The sequence below is a fragment of the Synchytrium microbalum genome (assembly GCF_006535985.1).
Source record: "Synchytrium microbalum strain JEL517 chromosome Unknown SmJEL517_scf0056, whole genome shotgun sequence".
NCBI lineage: Eukaryota > Fungi > Chytridiomycota > Chytridiomycetes > Synchytriales > Synchytriaceae > Synchytrium > Synchytrium microbalum.
The window spans coordinates 53,153-80,669 of record NW_022158405.1 but is presented as its reverse complement, the minus strand read 5'-3'; the positions used below and the strand labels follow the sequence as shown (position 1 = coordinate 80,669).

The window sequence follows — 27,517 nt, the reverse complement described above, 5'->3', positions numbered from 1 at the left end:
GCAAATGGCAAATAACATATTTATCTCGACTCATGCTTCTTCCAATGCATTCGTTCCGTGTCGTTGTGTTGCGAAATTTCCGTGAAGTATCAAGGCAATTGATCAGGCGAAAAAAGACATACTCAGTCAAGATACGCTTCGGCTTTGTCTCAACCAACAGAACATCAATTCTTGAAGGACATTTGTTGCGAAAGATCGACAAGGGCGAATGTCTTTTTACTTGAACGTGACGAGCCTATGCAAAAAAGGTAAGCAGCAATCGCATCATGGGTCATGTTGCGAGCTCGTTCATCGATTCGTTTGACTTTAGTCGGACCTCGGACAAGCCCTTTTCCCCAAAGAAATAAAATATATCTTGCTTTGTAAACCTATCAAGCAATCAAACAATTTTCCCCAAAGAAATAAAATATATCTTGCTTTGTAAACCTATCAAGCAATCAAACAAGATGAACTTGCGGTCTTCTTATGGGTATCATAACGTCTAGAGATCATTCGGATAAATTCTCAGTGCCCCCCAAAAACGTGAAGATTTGTTGCCAGCACATACCTTTAGGCTTCATCTATATTCTGAGCGATTGGAAACGAGAAACTAGAAAGAAATCAAGTGCGAAGAAGAATCTTGCTATAAAGTCAACGGGTCAGGCGAACCAACAAAATCAAGGGTAATCAGCCAGAATGAGCACAAGTATTCTCTCATCTAACATCAAACCCATAATTCTTGATGTGCCATATGCGGAAGATGCAAGAGATCCAATGATCTGTCTATTCCACAGTAACCCACAATGCAAAAGAAGTAATCTATATAACATGGTCAGATTCCAAACTCGTTCGTCATGGCCTTGACTTTACTAGTCACTTCAGATAAGCCCTTTTCAGCATCTTCAAGAAACGACACTATAGCTTCCTTTGTAAACCCATCAAGCAATGAAACCATGTGAGTTTGTAGCCTTGTTATGGGTATCAGAACCTCTAAGGTGCATTGGTAGACAACCAGTTTGAGTTTTTTTGAGCCAGCTCATGATAAAAATACACAGACACACTATGCAGTTCTCGTACCCTTCATTTCTTTGATCAAATCCTGTTTGCTGCTATCGAGCTTACTAACTGCTTGACCAACACCTGTAGTCTAACAACAAAAATAGTAATTTGAGCCAAAACCAACATGACACTCGGTGATGTGGCAACTCACATAGCTGTCATAAACACTACGATGATACTGCAACTCAGATTCCATCGCAACCTTCTCCTCATCGTGCAATCTCTTGTATGATTCTACAGCAGTCAAGAGTGATGTCATGACTTCATTGACTCTTGCCCTAGCATATGGATGGAATTTCAGGTTCTGCGAAGAGATTTCCAGTCAATAACATTAGAGTTTTCTTACGACTGATTTGCATTCAAAGTAGGCAGCTTAGCCATCGTTTCATCGATGGTAGGGATGGTAGGGAATCCTGTTCTGACCACTATGTAACCAAGGATTAGCATTGACGTGGTTGCAAAAAAACACGATGAGAGGGAGATATGTAGTTGGGTCGGCATCCACTGCTTACACACCTTGATCTATCGCTGGCAACGGAGCCATGGGTATCAACACAGAAACACTTAAAAGAGAGTTCATGGCCGATATCAGACTTTTTTCTGTTCCTTCCAGAGTAGTTTGTACATGTTCCTAACCAGATTGGTGAGTCTATGTAGACAGCATGATCAATCTCTTTTTTTGCATACCTTGAGACTTGGAGCTACATTGGGTGCAAAGGATGTGGAGAGACTTATCTCGATACTCTTCAAATCTAAATTGTAGAACAAAGACGTTTCGCCACAGTTACTGCGATTATGCATGAGAACGGTCTGGTTCTTTTACCATGAAAAAGACGATGTAGCTGAGATTCAAGGCGGCCAACATGCCGTAGATTAATATGTGAAATTTGACCTAAAACGAAAAGACGGCTAAGACAACCCATTTAACATCGTGTCAATGATTGCAACTTACCAGAACAAGCATCTAGCAAGGACACAGGCTTTACATCCCTTCTCCTATCAGGATGTATGAACTCTGACATGAATTCCAGAGCTGCCGGTGCAGGCTGTTGCAAGTCTAGCCGATCTTTAACTTGTCGACCGGTCTGCTTTTGCAATGTATCTAGTGCTTGTATAGCACCCTTCAGTAGCTGCTGACGTGAATCGTTACTACTGTTATTAATGTTGCTTGCTGATTTAGTTTTTGAAGCTGGATGATCAGGTTCATTGAGTATCGATTTTAAAGTATCCTTGACGTGTCGTAGTTCTTGACCAGCATCCGCCATGAATGTATCTCTTCCAAGCACAGAGTCTCGATATGACACTACTTGTCGTTGTAGCTGTGCTATTTGGGATTTGAGAAGCATGGATCTACGATGATCTAGCGTTTGTGGGGTTGTGGCATCTGTGTTTACTGCTGTATCGTACAAGCTGCGTAGTGATGTGTATGAGGCGTTCAGTGTGTCGTGAGAGTGCCGTAAGTCCAACAACTAACGTGAAAAAAGCATCAGCGACCAAAACAAGACTATGATGAGAGAGAATACGTATACCTCTTGCTCTAACATCTTGACTTTGGCATCCAAATCTTCTTTTCGAGTAGGACTTGTGGCTGTTGGTATAGCGGTAACGGATGGCGTTCGTTTTACAGTGGCTACAGGTGTCGTTGGTGGTTTTGCGGCTGTGGCTGGCAAGTCGACCTTCGTTGCTGAGGGTTTACGAGATGGTGGTTTTGACGATGATGGCGATGGGACAACAGAAGCTCGAGTAGACCCGGCTGATGATGGCACATTTGGCTTTCTACATTCAAATGAATTGTCAATGGACAAAAAAGCGCGTAGCGGATGTTTTGTACAAGAGCTTACACTGAAGTTTCTTCTGCAGGCTGAGCAATTGGTTGGCAAAACGTTAGAAACGAAATCATTGCCAAATCCGATAATTTTGTAATGCTGCACGTACCCGTTGAATAGGTGTACTAGCAGATCTAGTCAAAGTCTTTGTTGTCGCAGTATTGGTGCGAGGCGCGTCACCACTAATCTTACTGAGCAAGAATGACATTGTCTCCAAAAAATCCACTTTAGAATTGACTAGATCTGATGCTGATCTCCTCCGTCCATATTGTTGTTTTTGAAGCTCTCGATCAACGATTTTGGCAAAGACACCATTGAAGACTAGTTCACGGTTTCTCTTCTCGCCTTCAGGTAGATTGCCTTTAACTTCCAACCTCTAATTCAAAGATACAGATTTTTAACTTCTCAGTACTCTTTGCAACGAGATCCCTCTTGGCTTCATGATCACCAAAGTCCAAGCGTTTAATGTTTGGCGACTTACACGTTCATTCTTGCGTGTATCCAGTAGCTGCTGCGGTGAATCGACATCTAGTTTTGTGAATAGTCGAGCTATAATTCGTTGCCTTGCTCTCTCAGCTTTAGGCTGAGGAGATGACACGACATCCAACAATTCCTCGTCTTGAATACTTGCAAACTCTGGCAGTTTGCGAAATCTACCAAATATACCATATGCATCGGCATCTATTGTGGAATTGCTGGCACCTGTGGTTGGGCTAGTCATTTGCGTCCTTAGCACGATCAAAAACAAAAAGAAGTTGGGCGATGTTTCTATTGGCAGGGCAATCACCAATTGCGTTAATAAAATAGAATTATATCAATGTGTCTAAACATTTGCAGTATCATGACTCTCGTGGATCTGTGGCTTTCGAACAGGAAAGCATTAAAGAAGCCAAGCATTTGACATTCAAGCGATTTGACATTGGCGGCGATCAGTAATGGATGCAGCTTCAGGAGCACGCGTTAAGTGGCAATGATATCTTTCTAGGTAGGCAAGCGGTATCGCAAGTCACGAACGTTGTGTAGTGCGCTTTGCCATTGTCATCCGGCTGCGATACAGTCTTAAGTCCTATTCCTCACCATCAAGAGCTTAAATCCTGAAGACAGGGTGTCTAGCCGATGATCATTGGTACAACAAGTCGATATTCGAACTAGGACATCCCTCGAAAACAATGGTTGACAACTCATTGTCGATTGGCGGCAAAGTTTGGCACATTCTCATCTCCAGACAGTTTCAAAACTTATTCAAAGGTATGCATCGCAGTGAATCTGAAGTGCTCCGATAGCTCACTATTCCGGTTTCCTTGCGTAGGCGTCCTGAGCTTTGTGATGTGAGTCTGAGAATTTTTGAAGGATAAACCTTATACAGTTTTGAACTTGATACCCTGGTTCAAAAGGTTTTAAAGATATGATCTGACATGATCTAACGCCGATTTTGTGATCTTTATAGTGCGTCGGTCATCGTTTGCTCAAATGTGACGGGTACAGCTCTCAGAACAGCTGGTGTGTAGTGCCCACACATACGCACTTAACGTTTACTAATCATCTGCATTCAAAACAGTATATGGAAACCTATTCTTGCCTGTCGTGGCATTATCACCTGCCATAACAATTGGCGCTTTCTTTGATGGTGCCATACAAATGATGCTGGGCATTGGAGTTGGTGCCGCTTGCTGGAGTTTCATAGCCAGTGTCGCAGGAGGGTCGGTGTTTGGATATGGAGCTCTGATGTTTGTAATGCTTTATATTTTCAGTTTTGCACGTGCCCTAAATCCAAGATTGTTTGGAGTCACGTAAGTTGAAAGCAATGGCAGACTCTACCAATGCCGATGCTAACACACGTATTTGGACAGGCTGGTCGCTTCCCTGATGACTTTTCAAGGTGTCAGCTACACTTTCTCTACAACTGGAGAATTTGATACCAACAATCAGACACAATTGCTGCATACTATGGCCATTTTCGCTGTGGGAGTCGCGATCAATTGGGCTGTAAACATTCTCGTGTTTCCAGAATTCGCTGAGGTTGATTTGAAAGAGTTGATATCGACCAGCTTGACGACTTCAGCGGCATTGATTGACCTGATTACCAAGTCGTAAGCCCATTAATGTTTTCGGTATTTATATCTTCCGAATCTTACATATTTCCCTTCTAAACAAGGTATTTATTGGAGGTCAAACCTGAAGAAAATGGACGTCGGGCCGCAGTTTTAGCACTTAAAAGCACTATAAATCAAATGGCAGAGAAAGTCGTAAGATTTACTAACTTGAACGTGAGTGCTTCAATGCAATTCACAAACATTTTTCACAACTAGGCTGAAGCTGACGCTGAAGTGTTTTTCTCCGAATTGAACATCGATGACTATCGCACCCTTCAAACCCATTTAAGAACAATCAGCCAACACTTCTCCTCCATCGACGCAGCTATGGTATCTGGTCTAGACACGATACCGAATGTGGAACGATACCGATCGAGTTTTGCACTCCCGCTGCGAGACTCGTTGACGACTATATCCAATAGTATATCCGTAGTTTTAACAGATGCTAGAGATGCTCTGCTGGGTTATGGACATCAGACTGCTTTTCAAAGGAGGATGTCTTCTGCGCATAAGAGACGTCGAGGCAGTTTATTTAGTGTTCAATCTTTAGAGGCTGGCGAGGAAGCCCATCCTCTTACAGAAGCCGATGCCATTATTGAGATGCTGGATAGGAGCTATACCAAGTTTGAGGAGAAGCAATTCCAGGTGGGTGGTTTGTTGTAAACCCACGCTTGTAGAACTGAAACTCACCTATTTCCGTAGGTCATGTATGACCTCTTTGAGCTAGGCATCGAAGGAACATCAAACGAGCCAGTTCGACCTCAATCATGGGAGTCTCTACTCGAAGTCAATTTCTTTTTATTCTCACTACAAGCCATCGTCGAAGAAACAAAAGCCATTGGTAAATTCCTGCACAAGGATCGTAAAAAGAAACTACATTTTAGAGTGTGGCACTACCTCCCCAACTTTTTGATTGAGGGGCTTCATCTCAAGCCGAAACCAGCTGCCGCCACGACGCGACCAGAGTCACCAGTAAAACCTGTAAATGAAGAAGGTGTTCCTCTGCAAAGTTATACGCCCGATGAGTTATTCGTAACTTATAGGAAGCCCAAGCCCGCTCCTCCTAAAACGTTTCGTGTACGTGTTGTGGATTTCCTCAAGTTGGTGCAGAGCGCCCCATCTATATATGGATTGAAGGGAGCTACCGCCGTGACGGTTGTTTCTATAGTACTATTCACGTGAGTAAATCATACACCTCTGCAAACCATGAAATGCATTACCGCAGCTGCTCGCAACTGACAACAACTTAACATCAACTGGTAGCCAAAAGACTTTCTTTGTTACCTGGGGTCTATCTGGCGCTGTTATCTCGCTGCTGGTTGCTATCAGTCCATCTCTAGGCCAAACAGTGAGCACTTGCGCGATGTTACCAGATCGGTTTCTTTGACTGACTCCGCATCATCGCTCTGTAGTACATGTCTTTCCTCGTCAATCTTACAGGAACCTGCATAGGCGCTCTTTGGGCGTTCATTTCCTTCACAGTTTGGCGGGATGGAAGCGACAATGTTTACAATCCTTGTAAGTAACCGTTACCTGTGTTTCCGACCAATTCGTCCAACACTTCAACAATCCATTCTAGATGGCCTGGTTTTCTTTGCTGCTTTGCTGGCCATTCCGGTCATCTATTCACTGCAGAACACCACTTTGGGTAAAGCGGTTGGATTTTTGACGTTGCTCAGTTATAGCGGGGTAAGAAGGGTTCACTTAAATCAGCTATGAAACTATCTGACAGCTCGTTTGAACGCATAGTCTCTCTGTGTTTCGTACTTGTATCGGTTCCTTGGGCCATATGGTATGCAAGTTCATCATTTCAAGTATAAAATGAATATTGCAACGGGTCTCATCCATGAATTTTAATATTCGTCAGGTGTTCCATATGATCCTCCGTACGTAAGACTATACAAGCAATTAGCCGCAACTGCTATGGGAGTTACATTTGTGGTGCTATTTGCGTAAGTTTCACCACGTCGATCGAGCTCACACTTCTTTTCTGCGAGTGTTCTCTTACCATGAACTCCACTGACATCGAAACTCTTCGCGTCAGGGTTACCATCTATCCAAATTTAGCGAGAAGAATTCTACGTGACCGGATCTCTCAAATCATTGGAAACATTGACAGTTACTATGTCGACCTCGTATCCTTGACGTATTTAATTCTACCTCGACGAGTCAAAACAGACGACGAGGAAGGTCTTAAAAGTGAGATGATGGCATCGATTGCCAAGAATCAAGCAGCACTACCAGGGAAATTTTCCCAGCTAGCACAATTACAGGCATTTGCTAGAGTAGAGCCAAGATTGGAGGGTATGTATGCTCACTCTGCAATCTGGCGGGTCACGGACACTCCGAGCTGACGGTGCTGATTTGCTAGGTCGATTTCAAAGTGAAAAGTACGCTGCCATCATTGACTGCTGCCAGATGATTGTTGATAGGCTCGTGAGTGCTCGAACAGCTGTAGGCTCTACGCAGTTTTCCGCTATGAGGGCTGCAACTATGGAGATCTCAAGTGCACGACACGATTTGCAGAGCAGTATCAGGTAAAAGTGATTGCTCTCACGAGACCATAACTTTAGGTCACATTCCTCATTTTTTTGCCCTCGAAAGGTTGCTTCTGTACATTTACTCGAGCAGTATGTACGCCAAGACGAAACTTCCACCCGTATTGCCAAACGCCAGCAAGGCAAGACAGGTACTGTTTAATAGATTCATTGGTACTGTCAGTGCCAGTAGTCCTGGACCGCAAACATATGAGTCGCGGCGAACTCGAGAATTCATTCGGTATGAAGATAATTTAAGCATATGCGTCTCCAACCGTTTTCCAACAAATTTTGTCCAACTAGATTCTACAGTTGGGCTTTAGCGATGAGGGCCGTGGCTAGAGAAGTTGATCGGCTAGGTGGTCTCCTAAAAGACCTGTTTGGAGAGCTTGACGACCACTTTGACCCAATCTCTGACAGTGTGACTGAAAGCAGCGGTAATGAGCTTGAAGAGGATAGAAGTCTAGCAGTTGCAGCACATGTAGCTATAGACGCTGACATAAAAGCCAAGCCAAACTAAAGCTCTTGTTATGCAACACAAACCCATTTGGACAATAGATCTTCATAATACTAGATTTGTTTTTATATAATGCGGTACAAACAGCCGTGTAATAGCTGTATCTCATCTGTTTACAAAATCACTGCTCCCTTTGGTTTTCGAGCCTCCTCCTCCGCTACCGCTTCCACCACCACTGCTGCTACTACCGCCGCCACTACTCGATGAGCCTCCCCCTCCTGATGATGATGAGGGACCTGCATCTTCTGGAAACTTGCGAGCATGGACGGCCAACTAGGCATGAATTTTTGAATGAGTACTGATATTCACGTGCATCTAAATCTTTTGCATACCTTTATCGGCCTCAATAGTGGATGGTCGATATACGTTTCACACAAGTAGCAGTGTATAGATAGATCCGAGTATGATAATGCAATTGGATGCTGTGTTGATTCAAAATGTATAGCAGCGTGTCCCCTAACATATCTCGAGCAATGGACGTCATAGCATGTGAGACACAGCCAGTTCTCACTTGGATCTCCACATGCAGGACTTGCGCATGGAGCTTCAACTAGGTAGACGGAAGTGTAAAATGAGGTAAAGAGTTTGATGACATCACAAAATCTTCAAATATCAGACACTTCACAAGCATCAATAGCATTCATGGGAGGCAGAGCTCGCAAGATGCAGTACATACCGTCAATATTGAAGCTCAAAGCAGGGGGAACGGTTGCATCAATGTGTGGACAATCCAGCTTTGGTTCAATCGCAAATATTCCATCGTCTTCAGGTGCTTCATCCATGACTATAGCAGGTGTAGTGTTGAGCCTAGTTCCGACGGATCGAAAGTTTGATAGAAAGTACGCTTGGTCTCGCCTCCGTGAGTTCATTTGCTTGTTCGGTGCTGGAAGCAAATGCGAGCTGATAACGAGTTCCCGATCATTTGTTGGAACTAGCCAGGAACTAGATATTTGTTGTGCCTTGAGCACACGCCGTATCTATCAAAGACGTAGCCACAATTCGCGATACTGGCCTGCAAATATCAAAGTATGAGGAACGTGTTTGAATTGCGCTTCAACGAACAATGAAGGCTAAGCCGGTAGAGAATGAGTACTCATGAGATACCTGTATAGATCGAGGTCACGTAAGACTTGTTCTCAGACAGCAGATTCGAGCTGAAATCTTCAGTTTATTGTCAAAAACACGTGCGCACACTTAACTGTTTAATTTTGAATTTGAGGATGAGAGGGAGGGTGTGGCCAAGGTGGGAACGGGATTTACTTCATCTGTAAAGTAGCATCCATCGGTTCCCACTCTTTCCGACTTCTAATCCCCTGATGTTGTCATCGAACATTTGGCACAAATCTCCAAACACATATAAACATTCACACGCTCATCGGCTTTAGGTCGAGGCTTCCATTATCCCATCCTGCTAGTCGTGGAATGCAAACCCTTCCTTTCAAGTATCCCAACTAGTTAAGATCGACCACCTCGCGCTGACCTATCTGCTTGTATCATCTCACAAGGGTAAGAAGGAGAACGTGATGCCCTGGACTAGGAATCGACTCAACTAGAAGCCCGACATATAATCCATTTTGTATCAATACCTTTATATATTGTGTGTTTTTACTCCTTTGTCATTGAACAATGGAACTTATACGAGACTTGTACATTGGAGTTATATAACAAGGAACCATCTACTATATTTTGCAATCAATGATTTATTACTAAAGCAAGGGAAATCACATTAAAATACACTCCTTATCATTTATATCAGGCAGCTTTGGGACCCCATCAGGACCTAACTCCAGACCAGGCGCTAATTCTTTGAGAATCTCTGCTGGTGGATTACCACATTCTTGCATCTATTAGAGATTTGACATATTAGATTTCCACAGTTTGTCTTGTTGGTAGGTAATAGTTCTGTACGATGACTTGCTCGTCATGCACACACAAAACCAAGTAGTCAGTTGTACGTATACTCACCCCTTGCATAAGATCCACAACTCGCTTCGAGTTTTCAGGGGATGGCGTAGGATCATCATATACCGCAAGAATCTGCTCTACGAATGATAACTGCTTTGTGTATCGAGCGTAATCCTCTTCTGAGAGGTTGCTTTTGTTCTCGGCCAACCAAGCTGGATATTTAGCAGCCAAGTCCTTCATTGGTTCATATAAGACATCTTTTGATAGTAGAGATTCCATCATGCCTTCTAGCATAGTGTTCAAGTCACCAGAGTCCATGAGCCCTTCCATTTGTTTCATCATTTGTTGCATCATGTCTGTATCTAGCCCTGCTTGTACTTCTGACTAAAGATAGAAGAGTATGCGAGTTGGATATTGAGTGGGGTACAAATACAATCAAATAAACGTACGCCAACAGCATTTGAGCTATTCTTTAGCTTATTCATCGTTTCGGCAATCTTGTCCTGTAAGCTTCCAGCACCAGCAGCAGAAGCAGCAGCTGAAGACGATGAAGCAGTAGCGAATGGTGGCATGGGTAATATACCTTTACTAGTGCTAGTGCTTGCACCGCCGTCCAAGTTTTGAGCATGGAAGTGCTCTCGTAATTGTTCCATCTGTCGATCAAAGTCAGCAGGTTTGTCTTCCATATCGGCCATGAGGGCTTCCATTCCCTTTGCCAGCTGATCAGCAAAGTCGTCGTCCAGAACACCGTCATCAGGAGCTTCAGGCAATTCTAGCGGTTGAGTTGATTTGGCATGAGGAGGTACGGAAAAGTCATCGAGGACATCTAAGAAAAGAAGGAGGATGAGTGATAATGCAGCATATAATGGCTACAGCTTCTTGATGGGGTATGATATGATTGTCCATTGCTTTGGTGCAATGTGTGTTGGCATGCTTTTGCCCGACTCTTATAAGAAAGCTTGAACTGGGCAGCTAAAAGAAGACTGTACTTGCCATCGAGATACGAGTCCAGGTCATCGGGAGCGACCTGTGCCTTTTCTTGCTCGTTGTTCATCTTGATTTGGTAAGTGATTGCTGGAGTGATGACGATGGAGCACAATGTAGAGTTGCTTGACAGGATATTTTCAATTAAGAGCAAACAAAGGTGCATTATTCGTGATTCCGCTAGCACTAGTAAGTGAACGCGTCGCACTTGGGCCTTTCCACCTAAAAGAACCTGAAAACCATTCCTACATCAAAAATCATGTATTGCCGTGTTTGCCAAAAACAATTCCAGCTAATTGTGGCCTATCTTTTACCAGGATTTTCGAATATTGGAATGATTAGATCCAAAAGTGCCAAACTCTGTTTTGCCCTAGAGCGGGTTGGGGTTAAGATTCGTGACAAAGACACAATCGTCGCTGCTCTCCATCGTCAAACCTCAACATACTGAACGTTGACAGTTCAATCATCCTTTTCAAATTCGATATTTAAACAATGTCATTCACGGTACAGGCTCCTCGAGACGACCGTGAAAAACGAAGACTCGATGAGAAACACTTGAAGATTTTGCAAGAGTTGCTCAAACAAGAATGTAACCAAAATTGTGCTGATTGTGGTCAGAGAGGTCCACGTTGGGCTTCCGCTAATATCGGTTGCTTCTTGTGTAAGTTTGACGGCACTCACCACTTCGATTGAAATGTCCTACAAACTGATCGAACCTCTCAACTTATAGGTATTCGTTGTGGGGGCTTGCACAGGAAATTGGGTACTCATATCTCAAAGATCAAGTCTATCACTCTGGACTCGTGGACTCCGGAGCAGATTCAGGTCCGCTTCTAACATTTGTGACGCACAAACGAGAAACGCTCAACTGACGCATTGGCCGCTTAGGTTATGACTGAAATGGGCAATCAGCGTGTAAATGCAAAGTATCTCGCTAATGGTGCCAATATCATTCCACCTGCGACTAGCGACAGGTATGTCAAGCTCGACGCAAACAACGGTCAATCACCGCACTTGATGCTTAACTTATGCAACTTCCCAAACTAGTGATATGGAAACTCTCATCCGTAACAAATATGAACGTATGGCTTACATGAACTCGAATGGCGCAAGAGCTCCAGTTGAAAACAACAATGCCGCATCTGCAGACATCGCCAGATTTGCTCCTCACTTGCAAGCTTTGGCTCAAATGGGATTCACTGATAGAGAACGCGCTATGGCAGCTTTACGTGCAGCAAATGGACAATTAGGTCCTGCTGCTGAAATGCTGGCCAACAATCGTGCAGCTACTCCATTGACCAATAATCGTACTGGTGGTTCTTCTTCTGGTCAGGCTGCTGCACCCATGGCGATTGCTAGAACTGGAAATGGAAGAGTCGCTGATCCTCTCCTTCGTTCCGCATTGGAACAACTCTTTTCTCTTGGTTTCACCGATGAAGATTTGTGTTTGGAAGCTATTCGTAGAGCCAATGGAAATCTCGAACAAGCTGCTAACTTGCTTTTGGATGTACGAAGACGTCGATCGTCTGCTGGTCCTCAGCAACACCAAATTCAACAACAGTTGCAGCAACAACAACAACTTGCTCAACAACAAAAGGTGTTTGGTGGCCAAGGAGCTCGCACTCAACAACAAACTATTAATGAGAATGATGCCTCTTTCATGATTGATCCTCCTGGCCAAAACAATCGTCGTGGAAACCGAGCTCAGCAATTGCACAACCAACACACAGGCGGTAATGGTGGTCAGCAAGCTCTCAGACCTCAACATACTGGGGGTAGCACTACCTCGTCCAATGGTGGAGCCTTGTTGGATCTCCTTGGTAAGCTTTTCAAAGAACTCGCTTAAGACCACCAATGTATTGACGACAGTTCTGATTTAGGCTTGGATGAACCTATTGCTCAACCAAACTATCAACAACAGCAGTACCAGCAACAACAACAACTGTTGCAACAACAATACCAGCAGCAGCTGTACCAGCAACAGCAACTCATGCAACAGCAATTGCAACAACAAGGGTTTGCTCAACAACAACAAACTCCATTCCAACAAGGTGGTCAACAGCAACAAGCGCAGCCCTTCCAACAGCAGCAACAAACCCAGGCTGCAAACCAACCAAGAGGCAACGGCAAAGATAACATTCTTGCCCTTTTCAACTCGGCCGCTACACCTAATGGAGGTGCAGCTGTCGTGCAAAACGGACAACTACAACAAGCTGGTGCCTTCAATCCATTCGCTGCAGCTGCTACCTCTCAACAACAACAACAGGGTTACAATGGCGCTCAAGCACAACCAGGATTTAATGGAGCTGCTCAACAAATGCCTTTTGGCGCTCAACAACCACAACAGCAACAAGCATTTGGTGGTCAACAACAACCACAACAACAAGTAGCTGCTCCTAATGGTGCATTTGGTATTCCACCCCAAGTTTCTCAGACCAATATATTCGCTGCTCAACAGCAACAACAAGTACAAGCTCAAGGTCAAAACAATGGATTTGGCCAACCTCAACAGCAACAAGCTAGTACATTTGCAGCTACTCAACAGCAACAAGCCAATGGATTCGGTGCTCAAGGACAACCTCAACAGCCGTTTGGCGGTCAAAGACCAAACCCTGTAGCACAAACTCAACCTCAACAACAGCAACAACCTGCCGTTAATCCATTTGCAAACTTCCAAAACGCACCAAATCCATTTGGTGCTAATGGTGCTGCTGCTCAGTCCTTGCCATATGGTGCTGTTGTCCAACAACAACAACAAGCTGCTTTTGGAGGTCAACAAACTCCAGGTCAATATAACAATGCCAGTAACACTGCTGCCCAACAACAGCAACAACCACAGTTCGGAGGTCAACAACCACAACAACACAGCTTTGGTGGACAAGCTGGTCAATTCAATGGCGCTGGTCAGCAACAACAACCAGGACAGAACCTTGCTAATCAACAGCCAGGACAGAACTTTGCTACCGAGCAACAAGGTGTCCGTGCATTCGGGCAAGTAGCCACTCCTGCACAGAATGCTTCATCCAATTACGCATACGCACCAGCCAATGTAAGTTGAGTCAACGAAGGCATGTCAGTATAATATTTCGCTAAAATCGAACTCGTCTCTTTACAGCCATTTGGTGGAAACGGAGGTGTTCAGAACAGGTAAGTCCACAGGAGCACGATTGGTTGGCACGCGCGAAAAAACACTCCTGACACCAATTCTTCATTAGCATGGCAAACGTACCACGTGGTCTCCCCAACGGATTCAATGGCCAACCAGTCAACGCTCTTGATCTGAATGGACCTAGTGTATTTGCTCCCTTGATGCACGGAAGTCAACAGCAACAAGGAATGCAACAGCACCAACAGCAACAACAACCTCAACAGCCCAACTTTGCTCGTGCCATGGATGCAAACTTCAAACCTGGCCAGAACATTGCTGGATATAATGGAAATCCATTCAGTCTTTAAATTTGGTTCTTCGTTGTTCTTCGTTTTGTCTTGTTATTTCAAACTTCAGCGTGATATACCACAATACACAAATGTTTTGATCGTTTAAAACGCCGTCTTTCGCGCTTTAGGACGGCGAACGCGTGCATACGATGTATTACTTCATGAAAAATGCCTTTCGTATCGTGATTTCTCTGTTGTTCTCGTTGTAGCTCCATAAATTCATTTCGCATTTTCAAAGCGGCGTTCAAAAATCCAAATCTTAGATAATGGCGGCCAAGATGCCCGTAGGAAGCAAGAGCATGAAGACAGCGAAATCACCATCAGAAGCCTTTGCATTGACAAACTGCGTCGCTGTCAGCAAGAGAGACTTTGACCCCGCAACGAAATACATCTTGGTGAATGACAGACATGTCTTTTCAATCTCGTAGGTGTTTGAAAAGTCTAGTATATAATAACTATTTGAAATACTGATTTTCACCTTGTTATTTTCGCACTAGATTCGCAGATACAGTCGCACCAGGCGAATTGGGATTCTCTGCCTATCATCGAAATTTCGCTTCGCTGTCTTTGAATATGGAAGTCAAGGTTCGACCATATGATCCATTGGCTGATGGAACTAGTGTGTATATGGCTACGTTGAATCTACAAGTACGTTTGCCTTGGATCTTGTGTGGTGGAAGTGAAGGAATGCAGGTGCCTGACTGTTGGTGTGATCTGGTGTTTTAGGTATCGTTCTATCAGAAGGCTACTGTTGCAAAGGATTATTATGATACTGCGGATTTGGGGAAGGTGTATTTACAGGTATTGTGTGTCGCGTCGACTTTATCTTCGACATATTCTCGACTTTTTTTGTAGGGCTTCAAAAATCAAGTGTTTGCCACCGGCCAGGTATAGTCCTTATATGCTGTTAGACCTACGTACTCGATTTGCTGAAACACGCTATTGTTCGGATTCGCAGAAGTGCCAAATGGATTACAAGGGTACTGCTTTGGTCATGGAAGTTATGAGCCTGGAAGTAATGGAGTTTGGAGCATCTGGTGGTCCAACAGGTACCAGCCAAAAAAGGAGGATGCTTCTTCTCGATTCAAGTTTACTCACTCGCATTTTACAGGCTCCTCTAAAGCAGCTCAAATGGGTGTTCTATTCGATCAAACACAAATCACGTTTTCCAAATCAGCAGATTCTTCAATCAAATTGAAGGGCAGCGGTCGTAGGTCAGAACATTTTGCACGCTTGTCTCAGGATACTCGAGTCGTTAGTAACCTTGTTTTTTTTTTTTGGTTGTAGTGCTGCAAACGCTATAGTCCAACCCAACTTCAAATTCGAAGATATGGGAATTGGTGGTTTGGACAAGGAGTTCAGTGGTATCTTCCGAAGAGCATTTGCATCACGTATCTTTCCACCATCATTAGTAGAAAGGCTGGGGATTCAGCACGTCAAAGGTATATGGGAGTAGAATGTGCATCTGTTGTCATTGTGAGTCTCTGTTGACTCCTTTTTTTGCATAGGTATACTATTGTTTGGACCACCAGGCACAGGCAAAACACTCATGGCTCGTCAAATCGGAAAAATGCTGAATGCTCGAGAACCCATCATTGTCAATGGTCCTGAAATATTAAACAAATTTGTTGGACAATCTGAAGAGAATGTTCGAAAGCTGTTTGCAGCTGCTGAAGCTGAAGTAAGGTCACGTCATCTGTAAAGCATGGAGCTGTGCACTTTAATGCTTTTTTCCCCTATCATTAGTACAAGCAAAAAGGAGACGAGAGTTCTCTCCACATTATCATTTTCGATGAATTGGATGCCATTTGTAAACAGCGTGGTTCCAAGAATGATGGAACTGGTGTTGGTGATTCTGTAGTGAATCAACTCTTGTCGAAAATGGATGGTGTTGAACAACTCAACAACATTTTGATTATTGGAATGACGAATCGATTGGATATGATTGATGAGGCTTTGTTACGACCCGGTCAGGAATATGAAGAGATTAACGTGTTTTCTTTTGGCATTGAGCTCATCCTTGGTAACCCTTTAGGTCGTTTGGAGATTCATATGGAAATCAGTTTACCAGATGAGAATGGACGATTCCAGATCATAAATATTCATACTTCCAAAGTAACAGCCCTTGCGTGCATTGATTCTATATGAAATGTTTTTTATTCTCTTTTTTCGTAGATGAGAACAAATCACCTGTTGGAAGATGATGTTGATTTGCGAGAGTTAGCTGCAATGACCAAGAATTTCAGTGGTGCCGAGATTGCAGGTCATATTTCCTTTCATAAACGTGTCATGTTTTTGCTCGAGGCTGACTTTTCTTTTCCGCACCAGGTCTTATCAAGAGTGCAACATCTTTCTCATTCAATCGACACGTCAAGGTACCGTCTCAGTCCTTTTAATACCATGTGTAGAGAAAAGAGACTGACGGATATTTCCAACAGGTCGGAACTTTAGCAACAGTTTCAAATGATTACGAACACATGAAGATTAGTCGAGAAGACTTCATGAGTGCACTCGAAGAAGTGCATCCTGCATTTGGTGTTTCAGAGTCTGAATTGCAGACATGTGTCACAAATGGTATCATCAAGTTTAGGGTGGATATCGAGGTGAGCTGCTCTCCAATATTCTTTAAGAGAGAATATTTCATTGTGGTATCCTAACTGGTCTCTTTTTAGCGCATTCTCGGTGATGGAAAGTTGTTTGTCGAACAAGTTCGAAATAGTTCTCGTACTCCATTGGTGTCTGTTCTCATACATGGTAAACGTGGAATCAATTACATCTAGCTGCTGTTTTTTTTCCTTTGGATTCTTATTTTCAATATGTTTTTAGGACCATCTGGAGGTGGCAAGACGGCGCTGGCCGCAACGATTGCCTTGGCTTCTGAGTTCCCATTCATCAAACTCATATCGCCGGAAACTATGGTTGGATTTACGGAACAAGCAAAGATGTCTGCCATTCAAAAGGTATTGCTTGAAGTTCCACGCCGCTCTTTTTGCGCAAAGAAACATCTGATTGGGCTATCCCACTAGGTATTCAACGACTCGTATAAATCGCCGCTGAGTGTCATAGTAGTAGATTCCATCGAACGAATCTTGGACTGGGTTGCTATCGGTCCTCGATTCTCCAACAGTGTACTACAAACCCTACTAGTGTTACTGAAAAAGGCACCACCACCAGGCAAACGCCTCCTAATCATCGGCACAACAAATCAAAGAACAATCCTCGAACAAATGGAATTGATTGACGTCTTCAATTCCGAGATATACGTACCCACAGTCACAGATCTCAGGTCTCTAGACTACGTAGTGAATTCCATCCAGCTTTTCAAGACCGAATCTGATCGACAGCGAGCAATGAGTATGCTGAAACAGCAAGGGATGGATACTAAATTGTCTATTGGCATTAAGAAATTACTGATGGTTGCTGAAATGGCTCGACAGGATGTAGATTTGGTAGACAAGTTTGTGTATGCTATAACGGTAGAGAATGGTGGCATTGGTGGAACAAGGTAGCGGGGTGAATGTATGTCTGGTTTTCATTGAATATAGAGTATTTGGATGGGCATCTATGTATCGACGCATTTGGTTGGATGAACTTGATATGCCAAATCTAAAAAGACTGTTTACTTTAAGCAGGACCAAAGGTATATAAGTTGTCAGGTGCACCGAAGGCAAGAACTGAGCCGAAGAAACCTGATTTGTGGGTGTCTAGTATCTGTCTTTCTGGTGAAATGACTGGGAATTCGGGAATGGAGTCCGAAGATGAGCTTAGACATAGCTTTCACGATAGGGCTGGCGAGTCAGTCTCTGCTCCATATCGATCGCCCTCCCACACCTCTCCTTCGATGGAAGATTTGCCAAGGTCGCCACAAATATTGGGTATAGTCTTTCCATGGCGAGATGTTGGTAACATTGATGCAGCATGGCAAAGCGTCAAGTGGCAGTCAATACAAAAGCATGCCGCAAAGGTGAAGCAACTAAACCTGCTCCACGTATCGGAGGAAGCATCTATTGGTATCTCAAGACCGTTCAAACTTATACTATCGTTCTGTGGAAAGCTAAGTTCGGCTACGGTTGCATCAAGTCCGATAATCTGTACGGCACAATAGCCAATAAACCCATGCATGACATTTTAGATCTTTCGCCGCTTTGGCTTGCAGATTATCAAGCTGTCATGTCAATCCAATGGTTAAAAACTGCTTAATATAAACGCTCACCCAAAGATCAAGTTACTGTTTTGCAGCTAATACTCTGTTACGCATTTTTACACCACTAACTCCTAATCCAAGTTCTTTCATTACTAATAACAAGCAAAGGGGTAACAAATAAAAGCAACTGATTGACTATTCGACATTTCGAAACAATAGGAAGAGATGCTTGGTGTGGTCAATCAACTCTTCAAATCTCCAGCCAGAAACAGCATCCTCTCCATACAAATCATCCCAATCCAACATCAAGCTATTGGGTTCATAGTCTTCGTCCTCTTCCCAGGCCATTTCGAGTCTCATCTTGACATATTCTTGACCCCGACGTTTGATAGCAGATCGTACTTCATCTGCCGACATGTCGCCAGACCAAACGCTCAATTGCTGGATATTGAAAGTGTGATTTTGAGCTTGCAGACTGGGATCTTAACAACCAAGACGGAACGCATCACAACAATGGCTCACCTCAACAGATGGAGTCAAAGTAGCTATGACGTTGAACAAATCCAAGGGCTCAAATCCATTGTGACATAAGTAGAGTTGAGTGAGGTTGGAGCACTTTGAGAGAAGATTCAAGTCAAAGGTTGTTCCAGGCTAAAAATGATATAAAGGAGGATGTTGATTTGAGTGAATATTATGATTATTTTTTGTTTACGAGTCCTCGCAAGAAAACCCTCGATTCTGCTTTACCTCACAAGTGTGAATATCCAGACTGCGAAGTTGATGTCCATGTTCTGGTATCCAATCAGCCAAGCCACTAGTCGTAAGCGAGTCTGAAGTCATCACGATATGATGAAGAATTGGAAACGTGTCCTTGGTCAAAACGGGAGTATTGAATTTGACATGCTCAAGTTCAATCGTATGTAATGTTTCTCGAGAACGGGAGATGACTTCACCCCAATCCTTCGAAGCGACACCAGACACATGTTTGAGTAATATGGTATGAAGACGAGCTATTCCACAAATATTCAAAGTTAGCACTTTTTGCTGCATGATAGTGAGAGACACGCTCAAGAAACGTGCTTCTAGCTCACCACTAACGTATTGCAAATCCAATGGACCCAGAGTGCCCGATTGCAAGTGGAGTGATTTCAAGGCTGTGAACCTTGAAAGCCAGTCATTTCCTGATTTTGAGACGTCAAAGTCCCACAACCTCAGCTCTTCCAAAGTATCAGCTGATGAGTGAAGCAAGTTCTGAATGACGGTATCGACTGGATATTTTTCGTCATCGTTTGCATTCATAGTTGTATCCAAGGAGAAGCTCTTCAACTTCCAGACCCTCAAGACACTAAATAATTCTATCGGAGGCATCTGAGTGTAGCTAAAGTTCAATACTAGATTATCAATAAGAGGAGTCTTGTTTGCTAGCTTTCGCCACCTGCCAAGACCACGAGATAGTCGAGGTAGTTTGTGTATGTGTGGAGCCTGGTTTTCTGCTACATGGGATATGATTTTGAGGGTTTTTACAGTTTCCGGCAAGTCAAAGATGAGGTTTATATATATCGGTGATATCGAGAGCTCCACCAGGTTGATACACTGATTGAGGTGTTCGAAGTCGTGATCTAGCCGAAGAGTCTTTATGACAGGAAAGATGTCCTGGCGATACATTGGCTTCTTGCCCCTCCTTGGTTTGGTTGATATGGGGGCCATTTGTTGCAATGAAGCTTTTATCATAGCTCGTTTGTCCTCATCATGAGCAACAACGGGGCGAGGAGTATTGGTGTAGAGCTCACCAACAACCAGTTCGTTAAGCTTCTTGCTTGTTCGAGATAGGGAGAACAAGACAGGGAGCAAGCCTATCGACAAAGAAGAGAATGGCAATATTGTGAGAAAGTGAAGATGAATATAACGACGGTCCTCAATAGGGTGCAATCAAAAGCAAACGTGTCATGAAATGGCAAAGAGCACAAAAGGTGACCAGCAAACACATACAATGAGGGCATTGTAGGGAAGTGATTATAATCATCAATAGCTCGTCAGGTAATGACATTAAGCTTGTCATGGCTGCTATCTATATAGGAAAGGGAGAAGCTTGGTGATAAAGAATGGGAGTCATTCTGTGCTTAGAAAAGTAGCATCAAAGTCAACTGGGCTTACACTAATAGTATAATAGTAGGATTATAGCGAGTTGTCCGTAGAAAGATGCCTGGGTCTGTAGGTGGTATATGTTGTATGGCGCTTGAGATTGAATAGAACGATGTTGAGTTGTGCCTTGGAAGCTGACGAGAGGTGCTCCACCATGTGAAGCAGCAAGACTTGTTTCCCTGTATAATTGCGATACAAGAGCGAATCTACCGATTTAATATTGACATTCCAGCTGCTTGTGCTGGGAACTGACCGTTCTATTCATTTGATGCAATTTTAACGTGTTCGACGCGTTTTACCTCGGTGGAAATCTTAGAAATGTGCAATAAATATGGTAAAATCCCTTCTCTTCTCTGTTCCTCGTGTTGGAGACATAGTGTCGATCTTGTCCCTTTTGTTTGTATCAAAACCTTCAACTTGGAACGGTGTACTGGCACACGTCAAGTATGAATCCGGTAAGTGTCTTGAGGCTGAGTCATGCAAATATAAACCACCATCTGCTTGCCTCTCTTTGGTGTGTTTGGTATATCTTGTTCAATTTCTAACCGAAACACTGCATTTCAAAATCAGAACGATACTGCCCCTTCACCAGGCACAACAGGCCATCCTGTAATGTCATCTGCATCCTCCGATCATCCAAGGACACCTGCCTCAACTGCAACTCCACAAGGAACTCCCATTGCTGCCATCCCAACATCTCAATCCGTCACTGACTATAGTTCTAGTAATACAACCACTATGTCAGCAACATCATCAACAGCTGCCACTCCGCAAACAATGGCTCCAACTCCTACTCTCATCCCAATAATCACTCCCTCTACCGCAAATGCTCCTCCTGCTAGACCATATCAGCAGCCCATAGTGATAGCTCCTGCTCCCATAGCTGCTCCTATAGCTCAACCGCAACCACCGGCTCCCGCTCAGCAACCTACACAGCCTGCTCCTGGCGGTCCACCTCCACAACAACCAAATGGTCTTATGTGAGTGTTCACGCTGTATTGCCTGTGCTTGAACAAACATCGCTGACACAGTTTTTCGTTCAAGGGATGCATTGACTTATTTAGATATGGTCAAATTGAGATTCCAGGAGCATCCTAGTGTTTGTGAGTGCTCGTATTTAGAAAACTTGTCAATGGGTCGATGATTCTTCACGAACACACTCTTCGCTTCTACTAGACAACAGCTTCTTGGACATTATGAAGGACTTCAAGTCACACGTGTATGTCTTTCGTTCATGTTCACCATATTTAGCAGTATTTAATCCGAATTGACTCTCTAGGATTGACACTCCTGGTGTGATTGATCGAGTAGCTACTTTATTCAAAGGTCACCCAGAGTTGATTACTGGATTCAACACCTTCTTACCACAAGGATATCGTATAGAGAGTACAAATGATCCATGTAAACTCATGCACTGGCTCCGTCCCCCTCTTTTATGCTCACACATCTCGAATTTTTTAGTGAATCCAATTCTGGTATGGGCAAATGGAGATAGATATACACCATTAGAGTTGAGATACGCTCCACAACCGCAATTACCAGGTGCTGCCCCAGCTGGCAACAGACCTATAGCTCAACCACAACCAATGCCGTATTCATACGCTTCGCCAAACTATCCTCCACCACCACCACCTCAACAACAGCAACAACAACAGCAACAGCAGCAGGCGCAACAGCAACAAAGTACAAACAACTATGCACCTGGCGGCTATCATGGCCAACCCACTATGCCTCATGCTACGAGTGCTGCACCTCCGGCACGACAACCTGCTCATCGGCCAGCGCCCCCTGCTCCAGCTTCGAATCCTGTTCCTGCAGGGCCATTGTCGACTGGTGCTAATGGTCAAAGTCGTGGACCTGTAGAGTTTAATCATGCTATTAGCTATGTCAACAAGATCAAGGTAATGCTGTTAAGATCATTACCGTGCTTGAGCCCTCTTCTTCTAACACATTCTTTCGCTAATTCGGTAGACACGGTATGCTCATGATGCTGATACATACAAGCAGTTCTTGGAAGTACTGCAAACATACCAAAAGGAGCAGAAGCCAATTCAAGAGGTATCCCAGCCTTTCCGCCAAGTCTTTTTTGGGCTCGTATTGAATTTATCATTTTCAAATTTTCCAACAGGTTTATGCTCAAGTCAGAGTGCTATTTGGAGGTGCTCCAGACCTCTTGGACGAATTTAAGCAATTCTTGCCTGATCATAGTAGTCAACAGAATCAGGGGAATCGAGGCATGATGAATCTCAGTAATACAGCAACAGGATTAAGCGGTAGTCAGGCAGCCAGAAAATCGCAATTGGGATTATCTGGAACGACTGGTGCTAACTCAGCGTCTGCTTCTGCTGCTGCCGCTGCAGCTGCAGCAAAAAAGCAATCGTTGAAGCGGCCTGCTCCTCAAGCGCAACCCTCACCTTCGTACACACCGATGCCCATGACCAATGCACCATCTGTACCTCCCAAGAAGAAGTCGAAATTGGCTGGTACTCAACGCGAGAAGCCCAGTATGATGGAGGAGATGGAATTCTTTGACAAGGTATCTTTGGTTGTAGTCCAACCGTATTTTTGTTTTCATCCTCTTGACAGTCAGAGCACAAAAAATGCTACTAGAGGTCAAGGAGTCGAACATGACATCTGTGACTAACAAATATCCATTTCACAGGTCAAGAAGCATATTGGTAACAAGACCAACTATGCTGAATTCTTGAAGATTCTCAATCTATACAGTCAAGAGATTCTCGATGCTTCAACTCTTGTCGAAAAGATTAAGCCTTTCTTAGAAGGTCAATCAGACTTGATGGAATGGTTTAGACGCTTTGTTCGAATCGATGATGCGGAAGCTATTACTCATTGTAAGAGTTTGATTCCTCAAATCTGGTGATTTTTTCGCGACCTAATCATATATTTTCCTCTAGATACTTACGCCACTGAACGTCGCCATATTGAACTGAGAGATTTACCAAAGAGTGGTCATAGTTATCGCTTGCTTCCAGCAGACGTAAGACTTGTTCGTAATTGTGCATATGGCAAAAAAAGCCAAGAGATAACACATGCATTCCCATTCTAGTTCGAGAGACCAATTGCATCCAGCATTGACGACATTGGCAGAGAAGTCTTGAATGATCATCTGGTATCTGTACCTCAATATGACAGTGAACGAGGATTTACAGCACATCGCAAGAATATTTATGAGGAGGCCTTGTATCGAGTAGAGGAAGAACGATACGAATTTGATCTGAATATTGAAGCCAATCTTCATACGATTGCTCTACTTGAACCCATCAGTCGGAAGATTCAAGCCATGTCTGCTGAAGAACGTGGGAAATACCAGTTGCAACCTGGTCTCGGAGGTAACTCGCGGTTGATTTTTTTTGTTGTTCTGGTAGCGTGTGATTGACCGCTCCTACTATCGAATAGGTACATCTACTACTGTTTATCAAAGAATCATCAAAAAGATTTGGGATTCTGAACGTGGTAAAGAGATGATTGATGCTCTTCATCACAATCCTGCTGTTGCTGTTCCTGTCATTCTTAAACGTTTGAAGCAGAAAGATGAAGAATGGAGACGTGCTCAGGTATGTCGTTGTGGTGTTGAACGTCCTCTTTGAACTGCTTTACACTTGAGTTTTTTTTTACGGTTCCAGAAGTGACTTTAACTCCCTCTCCACAACCATTACTTTTTAGCGTGAATGGCAAAAGGTTTGGAGGGAATTGGACACTAAAAACTTTTATAAGTCCTTGGATCATCGTGGAATCACCTTCAAAACCTCCGATAAAAAATCCATGACTTCTCGCCAGTTCTTTAACGAGATCGAGAACGAGTACAAGAAAAGAACAGATGCTCGACCATTCCAATTCGAATACTACTTCCCTGATTCCGGAGTGCATCGAGACATAGTCCGCCTCATCGCTCGATTGATTACTCGTCAAGCAAAACTTTCATCATTAGCCGACGACGAAGTATTAAGCATGAGAACCTTTTATAAACATACCTTGGCTCAATTCTTTTTGATGGACGATTTGGATATTGAAGAAGAGTATGAGAATGATTCATCAGATAGTGATGATGATACTCATAGTAAACGACACTCTAACAACACTGGTGGTGGACCTGGTAGCAGCAATTCTGGTGCTAGAGATTCACCTGCACCACCAACTAGTTCCTCATTACGTAAAGCTGTATTGACTCGACGAGCACCTAAATCCAGGAAGGGTGGTGATGGAATGGACTTGGATTCCGACTCTGAAACCCAACGTGGTGGTAGTGCTCAAGGTGGTGCAACTGGTAGTGGTAATGATGAAATGATGGATGTCACAGTGCCTGATGTCTTGAATGGATCATCAACTAGCACATCACGAAGAAACAGAAAAGATGGTGGAATGATGAATGGATTTGATTCAAGTCATAAGAGAAGGACTTATCCGTTCTTTACGAATGAGCCTTTTTATTCGTTCTTCCGATTATATCAGCTCTTGTATTCGAGATTATTGAAGATGAAGGAGTTGTCTAGAGAGTTGGAAGCCCACCCGCCACGAAGTGAACAATTCAATATGGTTGCTGTTGAATTGGGGTTGCAGGCTCGTCCTCCAGGTATGATATTATTTAATGTCGCCGGTGACTTTTTTTGGTTGAGAGCACGGTCAGCTGAATCACGAGGAGCCAATGTCATTTACCATTGTTTTCATTCCTTTATGCAGAAGTGATTCCCGAGCACCGTGATCGGTTTGATGAGTTGATGAGGATGGTATTGAATATGCTGGCTGCTAAGATGGATGCATCAGATTATGAAGATAAAGTCCGTCACATGTATCAAACTTCAGCATATCCCATGTATACTATTGATAAGGTTTGCCTTGCCATGGCTAAGCAGGTACGTGTAGTTGGTTGAGGGAGGCCGCGATGAGGCCATATGCCTTTCTTCCAGTGTGATTACGCATTTTTTTTGCTGACAAAATTATTCAAATTCTCCTTTTTCTATTTAGATTCAACACATCACCAATGATTCAACGTGTATGGAGTTGATCAAACTGTATGAAAAGTATGCTCAAATGCCAACGCTGCCTTCTCGTCAAGAAATCATGTATCGGATATCCGCAGAGCAATTGTGTCAGGAAGAATTAAGCATGTTTAAATTCGAATACGTACGTGATATCTTTGGGTTTCTGCTAGTGGGCTGTATTCGCCGAAATGAGGGAAGGCCGAAAAGGCATGACTCCCATTACCACGCGTTATCGCAATCTTACACAACTCGTCCCTAGCATCCTACTGAAACTCGCCTCACCATTCAACTATTGGGCAAAGAAGACCTACTAGGAGATGACGCTGCCTCGCCGCATGAACGATGGAGCATATACGTCGACCGGTTTGCACAATTGCAAACAGGGGAGACTACTGGTGGTCGTCGAACAGAAGCCTTCTTACGTCGGAATCTACCAGAACTAGCCGATAATGTACAACTGTCACGTGAAGTAGATGCCCATGCAGGTCTTGAACTCAAGATTTGTGTGAATTCGTACCGTATACACTTTGTAGAGGGCACAGAAGATTACTTTAGAAGACGTAGACCTGCAGATCGTGTTGAACGAGATGCATTACGAGAACGAGAATCTGGAGTTGATGGGACTCGTACCAAGTTATTCAAGCGATGGTTGGAGAAACGACAACAGGATATACTGCATGCCCGACCTTTAGAAGGCCCCATGGGTGTTCCTACCGCAGGTAGTAATACCGCATTTGGCACCACAACCAACCTCAATGCCGCTATGGAAATGATCCGCGCCGCCCAGCAGTCTGCCAAACAGTCAGAAGATCAAGCTATGATGGAAGCAGATGACCTACAAGCCGAAAGTGCATCACAAATAGCACCACTACCAGCCCATCAACATATGCAACACCGTCACCAACCCAGTAATAATAGCAGTAGTAGCAATCTACAGCAGCAGCAACAGCAAGGATCGCAGGAAGGAGCATCACAGCACGAAGAAGACGATGATGATTCTGTTGTTGTAAGTGATGGCGAGGATGATAATGAGGACAATGAAGATGGTGGTGATGGTGGTGGTATGATGGAGATGACTGAGAATCGAGATGAAGAAGAAGAGGAGCAAGAGCAAGCGTACAATAATAGTAATAATAATATTGATGAAGAGGGAGATGTATATGAGTCTGATCAGGGAGGCGATGATCAGGATTTGGCACATGACGATGATATGGATGATATCGATGGTGACAACAGTCGGATGGCTGAGTAGAAAAACATAGAAATCGGGACGGTAGACTTGCGTGAAAACCATCACCGCTCTAGCTCTCATGTGCGTGCTTGTCGGTTTTGTAATATGAGGAAAAGATTGTGGATGCTTTGTTATCTTGTTTTCGCAGAATATATACATTGTGCTTTCGAATTAGTGTTTGTGTTCTTGAAGTTTCTCTTGGAGTTGTAAAGGTTCGCAGAGCTGCTCTTCCAGACCGAAAAAATGTTGCCATCGATACGGATCAATGTGAGTTGACGTCTTGCCAAAATCAAACACTGTATTTACATAACTGGCAACAGAAATTTCCTCGTCATTTACTTAGATACAAAACAGTCAACCTATCTCACAATCCAACCAAACTACATATCTAACAAAATGCCCCCTCAACACCAATTGCCCCATTATTGACTCTTCCAATCGAATTCAATTTGGAACCATATCCTGCCATTTGACAGGTTTCTGATATGCTATGTAGCGGTCCCAATCCTCCAGATTCAATTTAAATGACGAGATGGATAAGCTGGCGTTTCCTGGACCCGGTCTTCGTGGATTGTCTGATATTTGTGGGTATGGGAGTGATATTGTGTCTACTTCTAGATTTGCTGGGCGACTAGAAAGGTGGATAAAGCGATTAGAGGATG

At 43.6% G+C, this 27,517-nt stretch overlaps 6 protein-coding genes across 6 annotated transcripts; 4 read left to right on the top strand and 2 right to left on the bottom strand.

The window, feature by feature from the left end:
* Positions 1–811: 811 nt before the first annotated feature.
* SmJEL517_g05724 (uncharacterized protein) lies at positions 812–3,585 on the bottom strand (the record flags this gene model as incomplete). The annotated part of the gene is made up of 12 exons (XM_031171650.1): positions 812–969; positions 1,057–1,126; positions 1,190–1,316; positions 1,385–1,463; positions 1,555–1,669; positions 1,726–1,790; positions 1,862–1,930; positions 1,991–2,507; positions 2,568–2,814; positions 2,880–2,899; positions 2,974–3,240; positions 3,346–3,585. 12 exons carry the CDS (start codon positions 3,583–3,585, stop codon positions 812–814), a joined length of 1,974 nt encoding a protein of 657 aa, XP_031022379.1.
* A 448-nt stretch (positions 3,586–4,033) lies between these two features.
* SmJEL517_g05723 (uncharacterized protein) lies at positions 4,034–8,014 on the top strand (the record flags this gene model as incomplete). The annotated part of the gene is made up of 17 exons (XM_031171649.1): positions 4,034–4,112; positions 4,174–4,192; positions 4,312–4,364; positions 4,423–4,654; positions 4,715–4,954; positions 5,020–5,110; positions 5,174–5,602; positions 5,660–6,135; positions 6,221–6,305; positions 6,370–6,475; positions 6,537–6,646; positions 6,707–6,749; positions 6,825–6,909; positions 7,002–7,261; positions 7,329–7,494; positions 7,562–7,735; positions 7,798–8,014. The coding sequence occupies 17 exons, from the start codon at positions 4,034–4,036 to the stop codon at positions 8,012–8,014; spliced, it is 2,865 nt and encodes a 954-aa protein (XP_031022376.1).
* Positions 8,015–9,732: 1,718 nt separating this feature from the next.
* On the bottom strand, positions 9,733–10,970 carry SmJEL517_g05722 (uncharacterized protein; the record flags this gene model as incomplete). Its single annotated transcript, XM_031171648.1, has 4 exons — positions 9,733–9,855; positions 9,977–10,300; positions 10,366–10,742; positions 10,862–10,970. The coding sequence occupies 4 exons, from the start codon at positions 10,968–10,970 to the stop codon at positions 9,733–9,735; spliced, it is 933 nt and encodes a 310-aa protein (XP_031022377.1).
* Positions 10,971–11,392: 422 nt separating this feature from the next.
* On the top strand, positions 11,393–14,356 carry SmJEL517_g05721 (uncharacterized protein; the record flags this gene model as incomplete). Its single annotated transcript, XM_031171647.1, has 7 exons — positions 11,393–11,561; positions 11,631–11,725; positions 11,789–11,874; positions 11,948–12,720; positions 12,781–13,949; positions 14,016–14,047; positions 14,116–14,356. 7 exons carry the CDS (start codon positions 11,393–11,395, stop codon positions 14,354–14,356), a joined length of 2,565 nt encoding a protein of 854 aa, XP_031022374.1.
* Positions 14,357–14,604: 248 nt separating this feature from the next.
* Positions 14,605–18,443, top strand: SmJEL517_g05720 (uncharacterized protein; the record flags this gene model as incomplete). Its single annotated transcript, XM_031171646.1, has 17 exons — positions 14,605–14,762; positions 14,836–14,986; positions 15,065–15,139; positions 15,194–15,226; positions 15,297–15,387; positions 15,450–15,552; positions 15,626–15,780; positions 15,847–16,019; positions 16,085–16,307; positions 16,374–16,453; positions 16,514–16,601; positions 16,667–16,713; positions 16,777–16,941; positions 17,011–17,092; positions 17,165–17,298; positions 17,365–17,843; positions 18,047–18,443. The coding sequence occupies 17 exons, from the start codon at positions 14,605–14,607 to the stop codon at positions 18,441–18,443; spliced, it is 2,634 nt and encodes an 877-aa protein (XP_031022375.1).
* A 2,627-nt stretch (positions 18,444–21,070) lies between these two features.
* On the top strand, positions 21,071–26,876 carry SmJEL517_g05719 (uncharacterized protein; the record flags this gene model as incomplete). Its single annotated transcript, XM_031171645.1, has 16 exons — positions 21,071–21,079; positions 21,195–21,604; positions 21,669–21,727; positions 21,801–21,843; positions 21,904–22,025; positions 22,086–22,525; positions 22,596–22,682; positions 22,753–23,160; positions 23,287–23,476; positions 23,540–23,622; positions 23,692–23,974; positions 24,042–24,199; positions 24,309–25,215; positions 25,323–25,495; positions 25,608–25,766; positions 25,884–26,876. 16 exons carry the CDS (start codon positions 21,071–21,073, stop codon positions 26,874–26,876), a joined length of 4,524 nt encoding a protein of 1,507 aa, XP_031022393.1.
* Between the last annotated feature and the right edge of the window lie 641 nt (positions 26,877–27,517).